This window comes from Gracilinanus agilis, chromosome 2 (genome assembly GCF_016433145.1).
Source record: "Gracilinanus agilis isolate LMUSP501 chromosome 2, AgileGrace, whole genome shotgun sequence".
In the NCBI taxonomy this organism is placed as follows: Eukaryota; Metazoa; Chordata; class Mammalia; order Didelphimorphia; family Didelphidae; genus Gracilinanus; species Gracilinanus agilis.
The window spans coordinates 301,625,201-301,645,373 of record NC_058131.1 but is presented as its reverse complement, the minus strand read 5'-3'; the positions used below and the strand labels follow the sequence as shown (position 1 = coordinate 301,645,373).

The window sequence follows — 20,173 nt, the reverse complement described above, 5'->3', positions numbered from 1 at the left end:
TTTGTCACTAACAGAGCTATGGCAGCTACGCCTCTAAGACATGGTGGTGCACCTACAGCTATTGGATCCAGCAGGGCCGAATAATAAGCAATTGGACACTGGTAAGGTCCCAAAGTTTGGAGTTAAAACACCTGAAGCTACCCCTCTATGCTCATGTACATATAAAGTAAATGGTTTGTTATAATCTGGGATGCCTAGAGCAGGGGCAGACAGGATAGCTTGTTTTAAATTCGATAGAGCTAACCAGTGTTCTGGCTCTAATTTAAGTGGTTCAGGGACTGAATCTTTTGTTAGTGCTATAAGGGGTTTAGTAATTTCCCCATAGCAAGGAATCCACTGTCCACAAAAACCTGTTGCTCCTAAGATTGCTCTTAAGTGTTTTTTAGTGTTAGGATCGCTCAATTTTTGAATATTTTCAAAGCGCTTAGGAGAAATATAATGGGCACCAGCGGTCAAAATGAACCCCAAAATGGGGGGCAGCTGGGTAGCTCAGTGGAGTGAGAGTCAGGCCTAGAGACAGGAGGTCCTAGGTTCAAACCCGGCCTCAGACACTTCCCAGCTGTGTGACCCTGGGCAAGTCACTTGACCCCCATTGCCCATCGTTACCAATCTTCCACCTATGAGACAATACACCGAAGTATAAGGGTTTAAAAAAAAAAATGAACCCCAAATATTCCATTCTGGAGAGACACCACTGAACTTTTCCTTTTGACATCTTATGACCTCTTTTATGTAATTCTAAAAGAAGTTGTTTACTATCTTCTTGACATGTTTCAGCATCTGGTGAAGCCAAGAGCAAATCATCCACATATTTAATTAACTTACTGTTTTTAAATGTTATATTTTCTATATCTTGACTCAAAATCTGTGCAAAGAGGGAGGGACTTTTGGAGAACCCTTGTGGAAGATGCCCCCAAGTCCATTGAGAATTATTCCAGGTAAAGGCAAATATATGTCGGGAAATCCTCATGAATAGGAATTGAGAAAAAGGCTAAACACAGGTCCACTACTGTAAAGTAAGTGGCTGTACTGGGAATAGAAGAAATAATTGTGTTTAGGTTTGAAAACACAAGATGTCTCTTTATGACATGATTGTTTATAGCCCTTAAATCTTGAACAAATCGATATTGAAGTTTTCCATATGGGCCTAATTTTGGCTTCTTAACAGGTAAAATAGGTGTATTATATTCTGATTTGCATGGGATTATTATTCCTTGCTCAATTAATGAATTTATTACTGGGGTGATTCCCTCAATAGCTTCTTTTGATAAGGGGTACTGAGGAAAGGAGGGAGCTGGCCCTCCTCTTGTTCTAATCTGAACAGGAACAGCTGATTTAAGTAGGCCTAAATCAGTAGAAGATGTGGCCCAGAGAGACTCTGGGATATCATCTGGGATTTCAAAGGTGGAAGGCTCCTTTACTTCCTGCTCTTCTGAGAGAAGTACAGGGAGCAAGTTTAAAGAGTCCTCTGGCAATTCTAGTGACATAGAACCATCTGGATTGCAAATTATTGTGGCTTTAAGTTTACATAATAGATCCCTTCCCAGCAAATTTGTGGGGGATCCAGGCATTAAAAGAAAGGAGTGTTCAACAGTTAGGGGTCCTATGTTTACCATGTGAGGAGAAAGTTTTGGGACCTTTTGAGGCATTCCTGATACCCCTACTACGTTTAGAGAGCCAATAGAATTATAGTTTTTATCTGGTTTATTCACCAGGACTGATCTTGAAGCCCCAGTGTCCAGCAAACAATTGTAATATGAATTTCCCACGTTTAGAGTTACATGGGGTTCCTTACTATTTGGGGGGGATGTATGGGGATAATAGGCATTAAAACATAAGGGTCTGGAAAGTCAAAGGTTTCCTTTTTTGATTCCAAAGCCTTCCCCCCACCTCACACCTTCATAAAGATGCTTGGGCTCCATAGGCACCCCCCCCCGAGGGGCATTAGCACCCTAAGTAGTTCAGGGGCAAGCTCCGCTTAAGATATACTGTTGTGGGGTCATTTGGTATGAATTATCATCTTCCCAAGATTTATTTCTAGCATTTCTATCACTCCTAAAATTGCTATTCCTAGAATCATTGTTATTATTATTATTATTATTATTATTATTATTCCTATAGTTATCTTTCGACTGGGTATTATTTCCAATTACTCTTAAGAAATTCCTACAAGTCATCATTGTATGGCCCTTCTTCATACAGAAATGACAGATAATGGGCTGGTAATTAGATTCTTGGAGAGGGGCTATAGTCTCTCCTTTATTTTTCAGTTTTTCCTTTAGCATTTTAATTTCTGCTTTTAAAGTATCCATTGAGTCAGTGTCTTCCTCGTGTCCTTGTATATGGCCCCTAAAAACATAGGATGCTACTTTCCTCAATTCCCCAAGGGTCATAGATCCCCAGGTTGGGCAGTTAGTTTTAAACTAGTCTTTGACTACTTTGCAGCAATTTTCAACAAATTGCCTATGTATATGTTTAACATCCCGTTCCATGGGTAAATCAAGGCCCATATATGCTTCTCCCACCTCAATCAGCCTGTCCATAAAATGGGAGGGAGTTTCATTGGTATGTTGTTTGGTTTCTTTGAATTTTGACCAGTTGTCAGACGTATCAGCATAAGCTTTCATGGCTATCAATAATGCCTCCCTGCCATCCCGCAATTTGTTATGATCTGGGACAGAATTGTAATCCCAGTTTGGATCCTGGAGGGGCCATTTAGGTCCTTCCTTACCTTTCTTATGATTGACCCGAGAAATAATTCTATCTTTCTTACTGACTGTCAGAAATTCATCTAAAACATTTCCAACGTCCTGCCAGCTGGGGTCATAAGTTCGGAATATATTGTCTAATTTTTTTAAAATTAAGAATGGTTCTTTCTCAAAAGTGGGCATATTTTCTTTAAATCTAGCTAAATCTTGGAGGTTGAAGGGAGTATAGTGCCTTTCAGGCACCAAGACTCTTTCATTATTGAAAGTGGGTACTTCCCGTAAAGGAAATAGGCTTTGTGCTGCATTATCTTGCATTCCCGCCTCTAGCATTTACACAACTCAATACTGTGTATTGGTTCCAAGACAGAAGAGTGGTTCCAAAACAGAGGAGAGGTAAGGGCTAGGTAATGGGTGTTAAGTGACTTGCCCAGGGTGACACAGCTAGGAAGTGTCTGAAGTCAGATTTGAACTCAGGACCTCCTGACTCTGGGCCTGGCTTTCAATCCACTGAGCCACCTAACTGCCCCCATTATGAAGATTTTTTTAAAAAAGCTTTCTGTCCACAATATAGAATATGATGGTACTCAAATTCAGCATGTAAAATGATAGTGTTTGCAAGGGTTAAAGTTTGTTTCTGTCTCTCCTATTTGTCTTTTGTTTTATAATTATGTAGTCAGCCTAGATGAGGAAGGACTTTTTAATCTATGTCCTATAAACCCCAGCTTGGGCCTTCTTTTTTTTTTTAAGCCACTATGAGACAGCAGCTAGGTTATCTAGGTCTCTAACTCAAGGACTAATTTCCTCTATGACTCAGTGACAAGTGACATCATGGCCCAGGGGAGGAAGGGTACGATGCAGTCAAAAGAATGCTGAACTTGGAGTCAGACCTGGGTTCATATTCCTGTTTTGTCACCAACTTAGATTTGTGACCTTAAACAAGTCCCTTGACTTCTCTCATCCCCATTTCTTCATATGTAAAGGGAGAGAGTTGGAATAGGTGACCCCTGAGGTTCCTTTTATCAGTAGATCTGTGATCCCTATATTTATATGACTATTTTAAAAATCACTTAGTAGCTTATTAAGGGCTCAGAAAACTTTTACTGACAGTCTCACTTATATTGGAACATTTTGTAGGTCTGGTAGGTATTTTCGTTAAAATACCATACTCTGCAATGCTATATAGAATTGGAGGGGGATATTCCAATAGTGGCAACTTTAAAAAGCACTGCTTTTGGCTGCCCTGTAACCAGCACAGAGGGAATTTACAAGCAGTAGGTGACAGCTAAGCCCCCAAAGTATCCAGGGTGACCAGTTATCCCTCACTCTTGATATAGAAGTAACTATTTTGTGCCAAGTCATCTTGCAAGACACAGGATATAGAATCAGGAGATAAAAGAACTCAGTCTCAGAGTGTCAAGTTAAAGCTGAATTCCTTACGGGATTTCACATTAATCACATTTGAAACTTTCTTCCATGTAGATGTCTTTGTAGTGAAATTGAAATTTGTTACTGCATCCACTTTAATTACTACCTGCTTCTGATAACCAAGAGCTGTCAGAATTAAAATTAAAATTTGACAAACATTCAGTGACAGGATGTTGTGATAGATGCTGGGAATAGAAAGACCAGATCCGGGGCGCTAGCAATATGGAGGAAAAAAAAAGACATAACACAGATGCCTCCTTGCATTTAAAGAGCTTACATACTAATGGGGGAGAGACAATGTGTAAATAAATAGGTGCATACAGAATAATACAGAATATAAAGAAAATAATCTGAGAGAAGAAAAGTCATGTCTTAGATGGCAAGTATGTCAGGGAAGTAGCAAAACCTTTTGTAGAAGGTACATTTGAGAGAAGCTAGGTATTTCAGGGGGTGGAGGTGAAGAGCAGGCAGCATTTCAGAAATGGGGACTAGCCACTGCAATTGACAGCTGCTGGAGTAGCTTGGGAGATGGAGTATTGCATGGGAGGGAGATATAGAATAGCATTACTGGAGTGTATAAAGGTGTGAAGGGACCCTATTTGAAGAACCTTAAATACTAAAAAGAGAGATTTATGTTTTGTCCTGGAGGTACTAGGGAGCCACAGGAGCATATTGTGTAGGGAGGTATCATAGACTTAGGCTTTAGGAAATCACCTTAGCAACTGTGCTGAGGATGGATCAGTCGGAGTGAGGAGAGAAGAGACACAAGACACAGAGGATGCAATATACTAGGTGAGAGGAAATTAATGCTTAAACTTGGGGGTGAGGTTGGCCAGGGGAGGGGCAACCATGAAAATGGAAAGAAGGGAACACAAAAGAGATGTTGTAAAGATAAAAATGACAACATTGTGTGTGGGAGGCAGTGAGGTAAAGGAGAAAGGGTTTGAGATCGCCATGGTCATGAACCTGAAAGACTGGGAGGACAAAATGGTTCCCTGGACAATAAAAGAAATTGGGAAGGCTTGGAAAGGGAATGAGTTCTCTTTGGACTTGTCGAGTTTGAGATTTGTAGGGGACATCTAATTTGAAATGTCCAATATTCAGAGCTCAGGAAAGATACCAGGGCTGGATAGATAGATCTGGGAATTATCTGCATAGAAATAATAATCCCTGTAGGGGAGCTAATGAGATCACTCAGGTATAGAAATAAAAGAGCACCCATGAGAGAGCCTTAGAGAATGCCCATAAAGGAGGGGGTGGAGGGAGTGTCCAAGAAGGAGTAGTTGAGACAGGTAAAAGGAGGACAAGAGAGCAGTGTGTCATGAAAACTTACAGTCTGGTAATAAATTAGGCAAATTAGACCATAAGTATGTACAAAGATGTCCTTATAAAATGCTAAGAGAAAATATGGTAGTGGTTGTTTCCATTCTCTGGAAATGGGGATGCGGAAGGGTAACTGGAGGCAATGGGGGAGGCTTTCTGGAGGAAGTGGTGGCAGAGCATCTGGATCTTAGAGGAAGGGAAGGATTTTAACAGGAATCCATCCCAGACATGGTAGAGATGGCATGAGTGATGGCTTGAAGGGAAATAGAGGAGAGGGCAAGAGGAGAATAGTTTGAAACAGCTTGGGGGAAGAGGATTAATATAAAATAAGGTTGGAAAAGTTGGTTTCAGGCAAATTGTAGAGGACCCAAAATGCCAGACCTGGTTTGCACTTTGAATATTCAAGAGCCTCTGAGGAGCCATTGAAAGTTTTTGGGCAAGGGAACAAATACAGACACAATTCTTTTTTCAGATCCAACCCAACAAGCATTATTTATCCAGCACCTGCAATCACAAGGAACCATGTGAAAGCTATTGGCACCAAGTGCTCTACACCTAAAGGTTCAGATTAAGTAGTTTAATAACCTAGAATTTTCAGGAAGTTAGATTCAGGATTATATATGTAAAAACACTACTGGGCAGCTGGGTAGCTCAGTGGAGTGAGAGTCAGGCCTAGAGACAGGAGGTCCTAGGTTCAAACCCGGTCTCAGCCACTTCCCAGCTGTGTGACCCTGGGCAAGTCACTTGACCCCCATTGCCCACCCTTACCAATCTTCCACCTATGAGACAATACACCGAAGTACAAGGGTTTAAAAAAAAACAAAAAAAAAACACTACCATATCCATGACCTCTGGCCTTCTTCCTCTTAATATGCCTTAACTAATTTATGCGATCCAGGGAGAAAGGAATGTGTCATGGAGGTGAGGATCCTCATCATTCAAGCTGAGGGAATTTCTAAATAAGCTTGTCTTGTCTGCCCGCCTGCAGCCTTCACTTAGCCTTGGTGTTTAGACATGCAGAAGTTGTTTGGTTCTTGTGTTTCTGTGGAGTTACTGTTTAAGTAAAACAGGACGTCTTCCTATTTCCAGTTACTGTCGTCAACAAGGGAATATTTATTCTAAATTTAGATGACCTCTGTTGAAAGTTAGTTGAGAGGAGATAGAAATGGCTCCAACTACTTGAAAGTAAGTGTTTGTGAGCAGAGAAATCAGAACAAGTCTATAGGCAGGCAATTATATTTTCCCGGGGCTCAAGTCCATTTTATAGTAATAAAATATTGGATACAGAGCTGTCTTTGTCTGTATTTGAGCACTCAGCAGGAAATTACAGAGCTGTTATTTTGCCCTGAAGTGTTCATTTTGCATTGGATACATTCGATTTTTCCAGCTTTATAATCTGTGCAAAATTCAGACTTTGCTATGAAATTTAGGTAAATTAGTAAAATACAGTTTTGACCCCATAAATACTCTATAAAGGAGACAATCTAGAAAGTCCTCAGATTTTTAATTCAATTATCTGCCAGGGCAAGCTACTTTTGGTACCTTAACTCCCTTTCTAAAACCCTCTCCTGCTTTGTATCTTCTCTCCTCTGACCCTGCAAAAGATAGACTTAGTGATGAGGCCTCCATGATATCAAAATGATAGACTAAGTCATGGCCCAGACTGTAGTATTTGGTAACCACGTGACACTGGCTTAGACCCTTTGCCTCTCTCAGTTTCCATTTCCTATCTATTTTACAGAAGTTGCTTTGAAGGTAAAACATTTTATAAGCTTTAAAATAATGACATAGTAGGAAGAACAATAGACTTTAAGATCACTGAATCTGATTCACAATCACAGGTTTATTTATGGTCCAGGTATGTGGGACAAGAGACATATCTTTGGCACTTAATTCCCTAATCTAGAAAAATGAGGGGAACTAGAAGATCTCAAAGGCCTCTTCTATACTGAAATCTCTTGACTAGAACTCCCTCTTACTGAGTTGACCTATATATATTTTTAATATTACCCTTGTCAAAACTCCTTTTCCCTTAGAATTTTTTTCAGCTAGATGCTTGTCTAATTAATTCAAACCTAGCACCACTGCCCTTTATTTTATACGCTTGGATTCTTTAATAGGGGCTCTCTTCTTGTACAGGTCATAGCCCATCTCCATCTTCTTTGTATGGACTTTACCATTTCTGAAACATATTCATAAACTACCTTATTTGCTCTTCATGACAGCATGGTGAGGTAGGCAGAGAAGTTACCGTTCTTATTTTATAGATTAAACTGAAACTGAGGAACTAAGTAACTAGCTTATAGGCAAACTTGGCCCTTTGCTCCCTGTTCTCTAGGAGGTGGGTCTGTTTTTAAAAGTGATGGTATTTAATGCAAATTAATCTTTTAATTGTAAGCGAGCATATGTTCCTTGTCTATTCTTTTTTTCAGAAATTTTACTTAAGCTTTATACCTTATTGCCTTTAGTGTTGGATAAATGAAGTCTTATTGTATGTTTTTAAATGCCCAGATTTTCACTTAGATTTTAATCTTTCATTTTACTTCTTCTTTAAAGGAAACTTCAGAACTAGGCCTACCAAATGTCTTCCAAATGGGAATGCCATTAATAAATGCTGAGCTCCTATTCTGGGGGCTGCACTGCACCTAGTCCTCCAGGGAAAACTAAGAAAAGACTCCAGGAGATTGAGAAATACCATTAGTAGGACTCAATGGCTGTAATCCGACCTTACTCCTAGAGTGCGAGAATACTTTTCAGTAATGAAATATCTTTCACACTTAATGTTAGCTTTAATAACAGTCTGTGAATTACATTGCATTACACAAGCATAAAGTCAGCTGTAAATTTGATTTGGGGGTACCTGGCCAACCTAATCATATGATTGAAAACTATAATTTCTCATTAGGGGGGCCAGACTATGCAAAAACAAGTCTAGGGAGATTTACTGTCCAGTTCTGATGAAAAGTTTGCCTTTAATATGTTGTAATCAGAGTTCTGAACCAAAATGTTGCTTCTGTTTGGGGGTGAGATTTATAGTGATGAAAATTGAACATTACTATTTGCTTTCTCTTTAGAAAATTCCCTATGGTATGCTTAGATTAGGGGAGAGAAAGTAATTCATTATGAACATTCTTAATGAGCACAGTTTGTATTACTTAGGACAAGGAATATATTCACATCTTAATGGAAAGGATAAATTATTTTGACATCAATGCAGAATTATTCAAAGCTTGTTTATATTCTATAATAAGTAACATGAAATATGGCCATAGCAATGTAACCCTGATCATATATTTGGAAATAAAAAGCATAGAAAGGTGTTAGATTAGAAAAACAGGAGTTTATTAGGTGAGAAAGGTTAAAAGGTAGTAAATTTGTGCAACATGAAAGGCCAACCTAGCTAGGTTTTATAACATTTTATATTCATATATGTATATAAAGTCTTATTTGGTCTTTTTTTTTTTAACCCTTAACTTCTGTGTATTGGCTCCTTGGTGGAAGAGTGGTAAGGGTGGGCAATGGGGGTTAAGTGATTTGCCCAGGGTCACACAGCTGAGAAGTGTCTGAGGCTGGATTTGAACCTAGGACCTCCCGTCTCTAGGCCTGACTCTCAATCCACTGAGCTACCCAGCTGTTCCCCTTATTTGGTCTTAATAACAACCCTATAAAATAAACACTAGAACTATTAATATCCCCATTTACATGAGGAAAATTGGGGCTTAGCGATGAATTTGCCCATGATTATACAGCTGGTAAACACTGAAGACTGAATTCAACCATAGGTGTCTTTTGATTCTGAGTGGGATACCCTTTCTACTACACCATAACAAATTAGCTTTTCATCAGTGTATTTGATTGTGGGACTGTGATAACTGTAAGGTAAAGGTACTTTGGGGTCAATTGGGCTGACAATGTTTTTATTAAATTGTTAGCAATGTACATCAGTGGAAAGAGGATTATACTTGGAGACTGTAATAAATCTGTATTTGAGTCCAGGTGCTGCCCATGTTCCATATTGGTTCAAATAATGGCAATACTTTTTTTCCTCATTACTATCTTATATTAAATCAGTGTTTGTAATCGGTGTTACTTTTTTGGTGTATATCCATGTTGTGTTTTCCTTTCAAAGATTTCACTTTATGACTCTTTAGCCTGTGTTTTAGAACAGCCTTGTATTCATGCCACTGGGAATCCTAGGGATATCCATCAACCTGAATCTCTGCATGAGTAAAATGGATATAGTAATATCTATCCTACCTATTCCACAAGGATGTTGTAAAGATAAAATGGGGTTATCTTTTTGACAGCACTAGAGTAGCTGGGCTTTAAGTAGTAAGAAGCATTGAAATTGTACTTCCTAACTCTGGAATCAACTTTTATGGGATTGTTAGAAGACAGTTTGTTTTTAAATCATAAATGAAAAAGGTTTTGCCTTTTAACAAACTGCTTTGGGTAGTGATGATGAACCCTGGCACTGTGGCTTGAATAAGCAAAACTTCAACATACAAATTGTTCCAAAGAATTGTTCAAACATTCCTTGCTTCTCTTTGGGGCATCTAGTCTAATAAAAGGCTTTTGTTTCAGTATAACTCTTCTCTATAAGACGGTGTTTTCAAAAGAAGGAAAAGTAATTATTTTATTAGTGGTTTTCATTTGTTTTTCATTTTATCCCTATTGTATCCCTTCTAGATGAGAGGCTACATAGTATAATGGAGAAAAGCATTGGTCTTAGTGTTAGAGACTGGAGACTTGGGTTCAAAATCTACTTCACTTACTGACCTGGTAATTAAAGACTAGTCACTTCACCTCTTAGACCTTCTGTTTCCTCATCTGTATAAGAATATTAATATTTTAAATGTTTGATTTATGGGGTGGTTGAGAGGAAAGTGATTTGCACACTTTAAATTGTGATAAAAAGGTGAGTTATTATTGTTAAAGTTGATTGTGAAAAGATATAGGTAAAAGAGTTTTCTGTGGTTCATATCGTCAATAATTCTCAGGCACATGAGTGCATAGTAGTGGGAATGCCCAAGAGTACCACTAATGGAAGTGACTAAGTGGCATCAATTGCATATGATTGTCTGGAAATACTTTTTCAGTATTAATTTGAAATAACAATATGCACAGTGGTTATGAGCTTTTTGAGGGGCAGTACTTAATACTTTGCCCAACATACATCTAATATTGGCTTAAAGGTAATTTACATATTTGCTAAGGTTAATGTTTGCCTGGATGAGCCCAGATGCAGGATGGATATCAAAGAGCTATAACATGTCCTAAAAATTTCCAGTTTTTTTCTCTGGTATCTGTTCAGAGGAAATCCCTGCCAACAGTAAGTCCACTAGAGTAAAAATGGTTCTTTTGAATTGCTTATATTCCACCCACAAGAGATTAAATCAAGAGCTATGGATAGTCCTAGCAAAGTTCCATCCATTTTCATTTAGGCTTTGTAAAATTAGATTGTATCCTCTATTCTTTGCCTTTTCTTTCCTAAAGCACAGATATTTTGGTACCTAAATAGGCATTAAATAGTATTCATCAGATCTTTCATACTATTAGTTTGAGCCTCTGAACTGTTAGATCTCTGACTACTGAAGCCACTAGTTTACTCTGACTATTCTTGTTACATTTGGTTCTGATCATATTTATCAACTCTAAAATTCACAGCTTTCTATCATTTCATCTTTCCTCATGCCTTACAACCCCTTATTCTGTTCTTCATCCTTATTATGACCCCCATTGCCTCCATTCTGCCCCAGTTCTTTTCCAGGCTGCCTTCTTTGGCTATACCCTTCTCCCTACCTAACCTCAGCCTGTTGGTGAAACAGCTTAATTTGACACCTTCCTCTTTCAGTTCCCTTGCTCCTTTGTCCTGTCACCAATCATGCCTTGCCAACACCTTTTCCTGGATTACTCCTGCTAATTGCCTTACATGCTGGTGAAGATGAGAACTGGATGAATTCACAGAACTGTATTGATTGGACTAAACTACAAATTTATGTTAGCTCATCTCAGCTGGACCCTCACTGCTGCAAAGCAAGCATTCTCTTCCATTCTTATGGATTCCCACTCTTCACAGCAGCTATTCCAAATTTTCTCATCTCTCCTCAAGCCTTCCATAGAACCCTTTTATTATCCCATCAGCCAGAGACCCCAACTTATACTTCACTGAAAAAAATATGAGACCATTTACTGAGAGTTCTCTCTTGTCCTCTCCTCATTTCACATCTCCTTCTACTATCACCTCCTTCACTCTGGTCTCAGATGATCTCTTCTGAGATCCTTGCTTGGTGGCTGCAATTCAATATCTCTCCTCCCCTTAATGGCTAAACTCCCTGAAAAAGTAGTCTACAATCAGTATCTCCACTTCCTCACTTCTTTTCTGAACCAGCGATCTTGTCATTCAACTAAAACTTCCCTCTCCAGAGTTACTCCAGAGTGGACTCCGAATGGCCAAATCTAAAATCCTTTTCTCAATTCTGATCCTCCTTGACTCCTCTACAGTGTTTGATACTGTTCTGGATTCTCTGCCTTTAAATTTTGCAACACTGTTCTCTTCTGCTTCTCCATTCTGTCCAACTATTTTTAATCTCCTTTGCTGATTTTTATCCATATGACACCAACTAACCATGAGTATCTTCTCAAAGCTCTCTCCTGGGGCCTTCTTTCCTTTTTGCTTAAAGAACTAGACCCAGAGTCAGAAAAACCTAAGTTCAAATGCAGCCTCAGACATTGCCTAGCTATGTGACCCGGGGCAATCACTTCACTTCCATCTGCCTCAGTTTCCTCATCTATAAAATGGAGATGATGATGATAATAATAATACCTATCTCCCAGAGTTGCTATGAGTATCAAATCAGATAATATTTATGAAGCATTTTGCAAACCTTAAGAACTATATAAATGCTAATATTATTGCCATTTCACTTACTGATCCCATTAATTCCCTGTTCAATGATAATCTCTATGGAAATAATTCCCAAATCTGTATATTTGGTCCTATTCTATCTCCTGAGCTACTGTCGTACAAACTGTCTCTTGGATAACTCAAACTTAATGCCCCATAGACATCTCAAACTCAACAAGTTCAAAACAGGATTCCTTATCTTTTCCCCCAAACTTTTCTTACCTTAGTAACTTCCCCATTAATATCAAGAGCATCGCCATCCTACTTACCCAAGCCCACAATCTTAGTATCATACTTGACTCCTCATTCCCCTCACATAGCCAGTCTCCTGCTGTAGACAAATCTTATTGTTTCTCCCTTCACATCTCTCATAGTCATCCCCTTCTCTCCATTGATGCAACTAAAACATTTATTCAGGCCCTCATCTCTTTTCTGGACTACTGCAATAACCCTTTAGCTGCTTTCCACATCTCTCCACTCCAATCTGTCTTCCACATAATAGCCAAGGTGATTTTCCTAAAGCACAGATCTGACCATTTCAGTAAATGCCACTTGCTCCTCTTATCTCTAACACCAAATATAAAGTCCTTTGGCACTTAAGGTTCTGTATAATCTGGTCCCTTTTTTCTTTCCAGTTTACTTATAACTTTTACCCTCCTTTGTGTGCTTTCCAAGTCAGCTACTAGCCTACTTGGAGTTCCTCAGACAAACACTCTATCTCCCAACTCCATGTCTTTGCACCACCTGTTTCCCATGCCAGGAATGCTCTGCCTCTTTTACCTGACTTCTTCAAGATTTAGCTCAAGTGGTTGGAGAACAAGTTGTGGTATATGATTGTAATGAAATACTATTTTGCCATAAGAAATGATGAACAGGATGAGTTCGGAAAGAACTGAAAAGACTTATATGGACTGATGCAAAGTACAGTGAGCAGAACCAGGGGGACATTGTATACAGTAACAGAAATATTTTATGTTGATCAACTATGAAGGACTAAACTGTTATCAGCAAAGCAAGTTCCCAAGATAACCACAAGGGATTCATGATGAAAAGTGCCATCCACAACCAAAGAAGGAACTATTACAGTCTGTTTACAGATCAAAGCATGGCATCTTCAACTTTATTTCTTTCATGAGTTTTTTATTGCATGTGTGATATGTGTCTACTATCACAACTTGAGCAATATGGAAATTCGTATTACATGAAAGCACTGGTATAACCTATATCAGATTATTTGCCACCTTGGAGAGAAGGGTGAAAAGAGGGAGGGGAAAAAATCTAAATCCTAAAATGTCAGAAAACAAAAATTACTTCTACATGTAACTGAAATAATTTAATTGATGAATTGATTTAAAATTTTAGTTTTAAATTAAAATTAAAAAATTAATTTAAAAAGATTTAGTTTAAATGCCATCAATTTAAGGAGGTCTTTCACAGTCTCCCTAACTGCTAACACAGCTTTTAGATTATCCCTTTTCAGATTATCTATTTAACTACTCTTTCTATTTCTTGGATGTAGCTATTTATTTGTCACCTTCATTAGAATATGAGTCCTTTGAATATAGGGACTTTTTTTGGGCATCATTTCCTATCCCATGCCATATAGTAACCTTTCAATAAATGCTTTTTTTTAATTTGGTAAATGCTTTTCTATTTGATTTGACTACAGTTGTAGGGGACTTAGTAATTTTACCTCTCCAGAATGCTTTGGCTTGAGAATCTTGGCTTTATACCACTTCTTGCATGTAGATGCTTATTGGTAACATGCCACCACCTGCTCACACCTACCAGGTTTAAAAAAAAAAGTGAGAGATATGTTCAGTAAGTCCAGCATGCCAAGAAAAGATTGAAAAGCTAAAAGGCATTTATAATTCTTGAAGTTTGTGGATTCTTTGCAGTCCAACATGAGCTTACCAAAAGAGTTCATATAATATCCACTGTGAGCAGAAACCAAAAGAAAAATGACTTAGCTTTTCTTTTTTAAAAAAGCATATTAATAAAACATTTTAAAACTCTTATTTAGTAGATGCTACCAATTATTGATGTTTCAGGGTATTTCATTCAGATCACATTTACCCTTTAGGAGCACACATGGAAAGTCACCTGATCTTGAGCTTAAAACCTTGGTTTTTTTTTTTAACCCTTTACTTCTGTGTATTGGCTCAGAGGTGGAAGAGTGGTAAGGGTGGGCAATGGGGGTCAAGTGACTTGCCCAGGGTCACACAGTTGGGAAGTGTCTGAGGCCAGCTTTGAACCTAGGACCTCCCGTCTCTAGGCCTGACTCTCAATCCACTGAGCCACCCAGCTGCCCCCAAAACCTTGGTTTTTTTGAAAGGTAATTGGTGTGGAGGAGAAATGATTGTGTCTGGAGAAGCTTCAATTTCCTTGTCTGTGAAATGAAAATAATCATATTTGTAGCATTGAACACATAGAGTTGTTTTGAGGATCAAATGAGATAATGCATTTAAAATACTAAATAAATGTTATTTTGTTATATTACATTAGCATATTTATTTGGATATATTTGCTGGTTTATTCTCAATTAGTTCTCTTTTATTTTCCCCTTCTCCCCAATGTAGTGTAGCAGGAAAATGTTTATAATTATAATTTATACCTCCTGTCAGATCCACCTACCTTCATGTACCATTTAACATAAAAGGTGTTAGCTTCATTTTAGGAAGCATAAAACAGGTCCAGCAAGATTAATGACTTCATAGTCACATGCTGATTCATTAGTAGGCTTGAGATTGAAGTCTGGGCCTGGCTTCCATTTCTGTGCTTCAAAAACTAACCCTATTACTTAGAAAGTAAGCAAAGATGTAGGTGGTGGACTTTTTTTTGCATGATATTTGTATTTGTGATTTGAATTGATGGATCTTATCAAGAGATAAGTATTGTTTGTATTGTTTGTTCTCTTCAAGGTCTTGGATCCAGAACAGAACCACAACTTCACAGATCACTACCTAAATGTTGCCTTTGACCTCTCCCAGGTCCTCTTTATAGCTACTGCAAACACTACAGCTACTATTCCACCTGCTTTGTTGGACAGAATGGAGATCATCCAGGTGCCAGGTAACCTAGATGCATGAGTAAGGTCATCCATTTTCTATATGCTTCACAACTTTTGGCACATGCTTCTTTTAAAACGTCATCTATTGGGAGTAGATTGAGGAAAATTATTTCCCAAAGCTTTCAGGAGTTCTGAATTTGGTTTCAAATCTGTTCTTAAGTGGATTTTTAACTGAGGAAAAAAATGTTTCTTTTCCTAAGTATGTGTCAAAATCCATGGCAAATCAGTTGGGTGCTTTTCTATAAGCAGTATATCTTGAGAAACAACCCAAGGGCCACTTGGACAAGGATCAGTTTTATAAGTTAAAACTTAAAAGATTAAAATGTTAAGGCAACTTATTCTCATTCTTATTATTTCTATTTCATACACTAGAAGTGAAAGAGAATGAGTTCATTCCTTTAGGGTAGTGCTTGGAATTTCTGAAAATAAATTTTCTGAGTGTCAGTTTAGTTTACCAAGTATTAAGTGAAGAGATTTCTATCCTTTCCTCTGAAAGAGTGTCCTATAATCTGGTTCTTCTTAAGAAGGAGTATTCCTAGAGGGCAGCTTAATTTCTTCTTTGATAATTTCTCATTGCAGAGCCTCTACTTTTTGTTATATAGACCCCCTAAGTATTTTTAAACTGTTACTTTCTCCTCTTAACTTTCACTGAGCTATGGAGAAATTCCCTAAGCAAATTTACTCTTTGAACCTCCTGTTCCCCTCACCTCCTAAGATTTGTCACCACAAAAATGATTGTGAGATGTAAAATTAAAGTCTCTATTTTGATACATGATGAACCACAATTGGTTTTTCTAATCATCTGTTATAGCCTATAGGTTACTATATTTAGCTAAAACATATATAAGTGATGATAGATGGTTAGGTTAGTTGCCCATGTTTACAAGACAAAAATAATTTAAAGTAAACTAGACCAAATTGCCTGGGATCTGATCCAAATTAAGGCAGAATCTCCATAAGACATACTATTGTGAAGTGAAATACCCAAGACAGCTGTTGAAGAGGTGGACAGATGATGTCAGCTTTGTCTTTTGGCAGGTTTGGCCAGCTTGTTTTCTAGCCTCTCTGCTGTTTCAGTATCTCCCCTTTCTGTTCAACAGATGCTCTGTCAATTCAAATTTTTTAATTTTAGTTTGTAAAAGAAGGAAGTACATGATGAAGGAGTTCTTTGGTTCAAGGAGAACTTCATCTTACAGGCTTTGAAGGGCAGTGTAAATTTGTATTCACTGATGCTCAACATAATTTTTGTAATCTTTCAGGAGTATGCATTCTATAGAATAGCAAAGCTCATTTCAAGACAACTTGCCCTGAATTCCCTTTTGTATTTATTAATTTCAAGAACATTTAGCATTTTAAAGTATTAAGTGAGGTTTTCTTAGTTTGGTGGGTTGTTTTGTTTGGGGTTTTGGCTACAGTTTACATTTGCCTAGTTAGGGTCTTGGAATAGACTCTGACTTTGTCTTTGTCTTAGGGGCTGAGTTTGAAACAATTCATAGGAGTCAAAGTCCCATCTGCAACCCATGTATACTCATACCTCCTTTACTTAGAATTCAGTATTTATTTGGAGTTCATGGTTTTATTTTTATGGAGTTTTGTCAAATAAGCAATAAATGATGTTAACCATTCTAATATAAATGATAGAAAAGATATACAAGAAGAAGAGCGAATTATCCACTATTTTCTTCTTGGGACTTTCTTCTACTTTGATAAATTTGTTATTCAAATAGCAGCCATACAGCATTTGGCAAAGTTGTTAAATGTTGGAAAGTTGGAAATTGCAGCATGTGGTTCAGAGACTTAAATTTCTTTACTCTCAAGGTAAATGATAAAATTTTTAAAAGTCCTCCAGCATAGTATGTAGAGAGAACATTAGAACTGGAGTCAGGGCACCTCAGTTGATGTTCTATTTCTTCAGCTTATATAACCTATAGGACTTTTGGCAAAGCCACTTAATCTTTTGGGATCAGTCATTTTTAAAATGAGGAAGCTGTAGTAAACGGGCTCTGAGATCCATTCTAATTCTAAATATTCTGTTGGTTTGATCCTATGAAATAGTTTTTTCTGTGTTTAACACTATTTTGGTTTTGCAGTCCTGTTGAATACATTGAAAACTATGCACCGTACATGTGCTATGTGTGGGCTGATACCAAACAAGCTCATTCCTTTTGCAGGGTATACACAGGAAGAGAAGATAGAAATTGCCCATAGGCACCTGATCCCTAAGCAGTTGGAACAGCATGGGTTAACACCTCAGCAAATTCAGATCCCTCAAGTTACCACTCTTGACATCATCACCAGGTAAACATACTTTGTACCAATATTCATTCGTATTTTTGCACCTGAAAAGGATATGATTTCAGTGAAAACCCACGGCTTCCATTACTCCACTTTCAGAGTAACAACTGGAGAGCTGTTTCATCAGCTGTTTGTTTTATATAGGCATTAGTATGAGGCAGAAATTTATAGGAAGAATTTTTCGGGGATCTTTCCACAGGTAAGAGACTGGAGTTTAAAATGGGGTTTCATTTATTCTGCAGTTGCAGTGGAAGAAATCAAACCACAAAAACCAACCATGCAGAATGTAATTTTGGACCCTAATTCTTGAATAAGGCCATTGTTATATTCCATGCTTTCCAAAGCACAGCCATTTATTGTGGATCATTCTTTGGAGCTTCTGATGAGGACATTGATTTGATTTACCTATTTTTTCTCTTGAAAACTAGAGGATCCTGTTAAGAAATGTATATCTTAAGACATCAGATTTTGATTACTCAACATCATCACTTCTCTGATAGACTTTGAAAAGACGATGGGCAGAGGGGGTTGGTGATAGAGGAAAAAGAGGAGGAGAAAAAAAGCCCTTGTAAGAGTATTGCTCTTATGAATTTGCATTAGACCAGGGTAGGAGGTAGTTTTCAGTTTGTTGCCAGGTGCTTAGGTCTGTGGCAAACAGTACTTAAATTGTCTGAGAAGTGAATTCCTTAGTCTGATTTATAGATTGCCTGTTTGGATGGAAAATGGAACTCTCCAAAGAGAGTTTATATCGACAGTAGCCTCTTATAGCTTGCCTGGCTCACTGTTACAGATCCATTGCATCACCCAGCAAGCTGTCAGACTGCCAGGCACTCATCATGCAGCCTTTTTTTTTCCAGTAATTGCTGTCTCAAATTATGTGAAAAGTTTCTTCTACATTTGGAGCCTTTTGCTTTCCAAATAGTTTGGCCAGTCAGCCTGCCTTTTCATCTAAAGCATCCCTGTTATGGAAATGTTTTCTAGTTCATGTAGAGAGTATATATTTGAACTCATCTAAGAAGCAATAAGACTGAGCCTGAGCTAGGACCTTCATTTTTTCATGCCCTGTTTTGAGAAAGTGCTTTGTGAATCTTGCCATTCCTAAGAAACTAGATATTTCCTAAGTGAGTCTTCCAGTAGTGCTGTGGTGATGGAGAATACCAGTGGTGCTTTGGTTTAGCAAGTCATATAACCACTCTTTCAGCTTCCCTGTCTCTAAAATGAGGGTGATGAGAGATGTGAGTATATATCCCTTCCTTGCTAGCAAGCATAATCACTGTGTGTAAAGCATTTCTTAATTACTTCCTTTGGGGAAAGTTAAGTAATCACTTTTGATTGTGGGTACAACTTCAGTCATAGATCATTTGACACTGTATTTATTGGAAATTTCTCTCAATAGTTAACTTCTTTCAAAAAAGCAAACCCAGAATGTAGACGTATAGCACCTTGGACACATTTGAGATATTCAATTAATTACCTGATGTGGAACATACCTAGTTATTTTCATGTGTTTCCTCCTGTTAGAGTGTAAGCTCCTTCAGGACAGGGACTGGTTGTTTGATTTTGGGTTTGGGGGATGGGTGTTGCCTTTCTTTTCATTCCCACATACTTATTAACACAATATCTTGGACATAGTAACCACTTATTAAATGCTTACTGACTGATAAAGAATAATAGGATTTGAATTTCCTAAATTTGGGGGGACATATTATAATCTTAGGATTAGAAAGAACTTCATAGGTCATTTAACTCAATCTCCACTTAATACTGGAACTCCCTTGAACATGTCTAGGAAGTAGTCGTCCAGCTCCTGCTCAAGAACTTCTAGTAGCAGAAATTTAGTTTGTGGGTGGGGGTGTTAGGGATTTTATGTGTGGGTATGAACACAAGGTATTTCTTTTTTGAATTGCTGTAAATTTTAGAAAGTTTTTCCTCATGTTGAGTCAAGATCTGCCTCCTTTTAGTTCTACCTTCTTAAATGATAATGTCTACGAATCTTCTGATGAAAGCCCATCAGGTATTTTAAGACATCAGGTTATCATGGCACCAGCTTTTCTCACCCATGGTTTATCACCGCAGGATTTATAAAGATCTCACTGTTCTTTCTAGTGACCCAAACAAATTCCAATTTGTCATTGTCCATCTTAAAATGTGGTACTCAAAAGTGAACATGATATTTTAGATGTGGTCTAACCAGAGCAGAGTATGGTCAAACTATTCCTTCACTTGTTTCAAATGCTTTATTTGTATAACCTTACACCATTTTGGATTTACATATTTAACCCTTTTTAACCCATATGAGGGAGGCAGCTTCAGAGATAGGCCAACCTAGGTTAAAATCTCTACTCTAAGGTGCTGGCCTGCATTGGTAGAGGGAGTTTTCTCATTTGGGAGTTTCACATATCTATGAAATCAAAGGTTCAGTCCTCCAATATATTAGTTGTCCTT

The 20,173-nt window shown here is 37.9% G+C and overlaps 1 protein-coding gene across 2 annotated transcripts in view; it reads left to right on the top strand.

Moving 5' to 3' along the window:
* The window catches only part of LONP2 (lon peptidase 2, peroxisomal), a 147,676-nt gene that overhangs the window by 67,208 nt on the left and 60,295 nt on the right, over positions 1 to 20,173 (top strand). For both annotated transcript variants that reach the window (XM_044664171.1, XM_044664170.1), the window contains 2 exons: positions 15,285 to 15,435; positions 17,605 to 17,731. In XM_044664171.1, the coding sequence (XP_044520106.1) occupies positions 15,285 to 15,435; positions 17,605 to 17,731 (278 nt within the window). The remainder of the gene's footprint in view (positions 1 to 15,284; positions 15,436 to 17,604; positions 17,732 to 20,173) is intronic.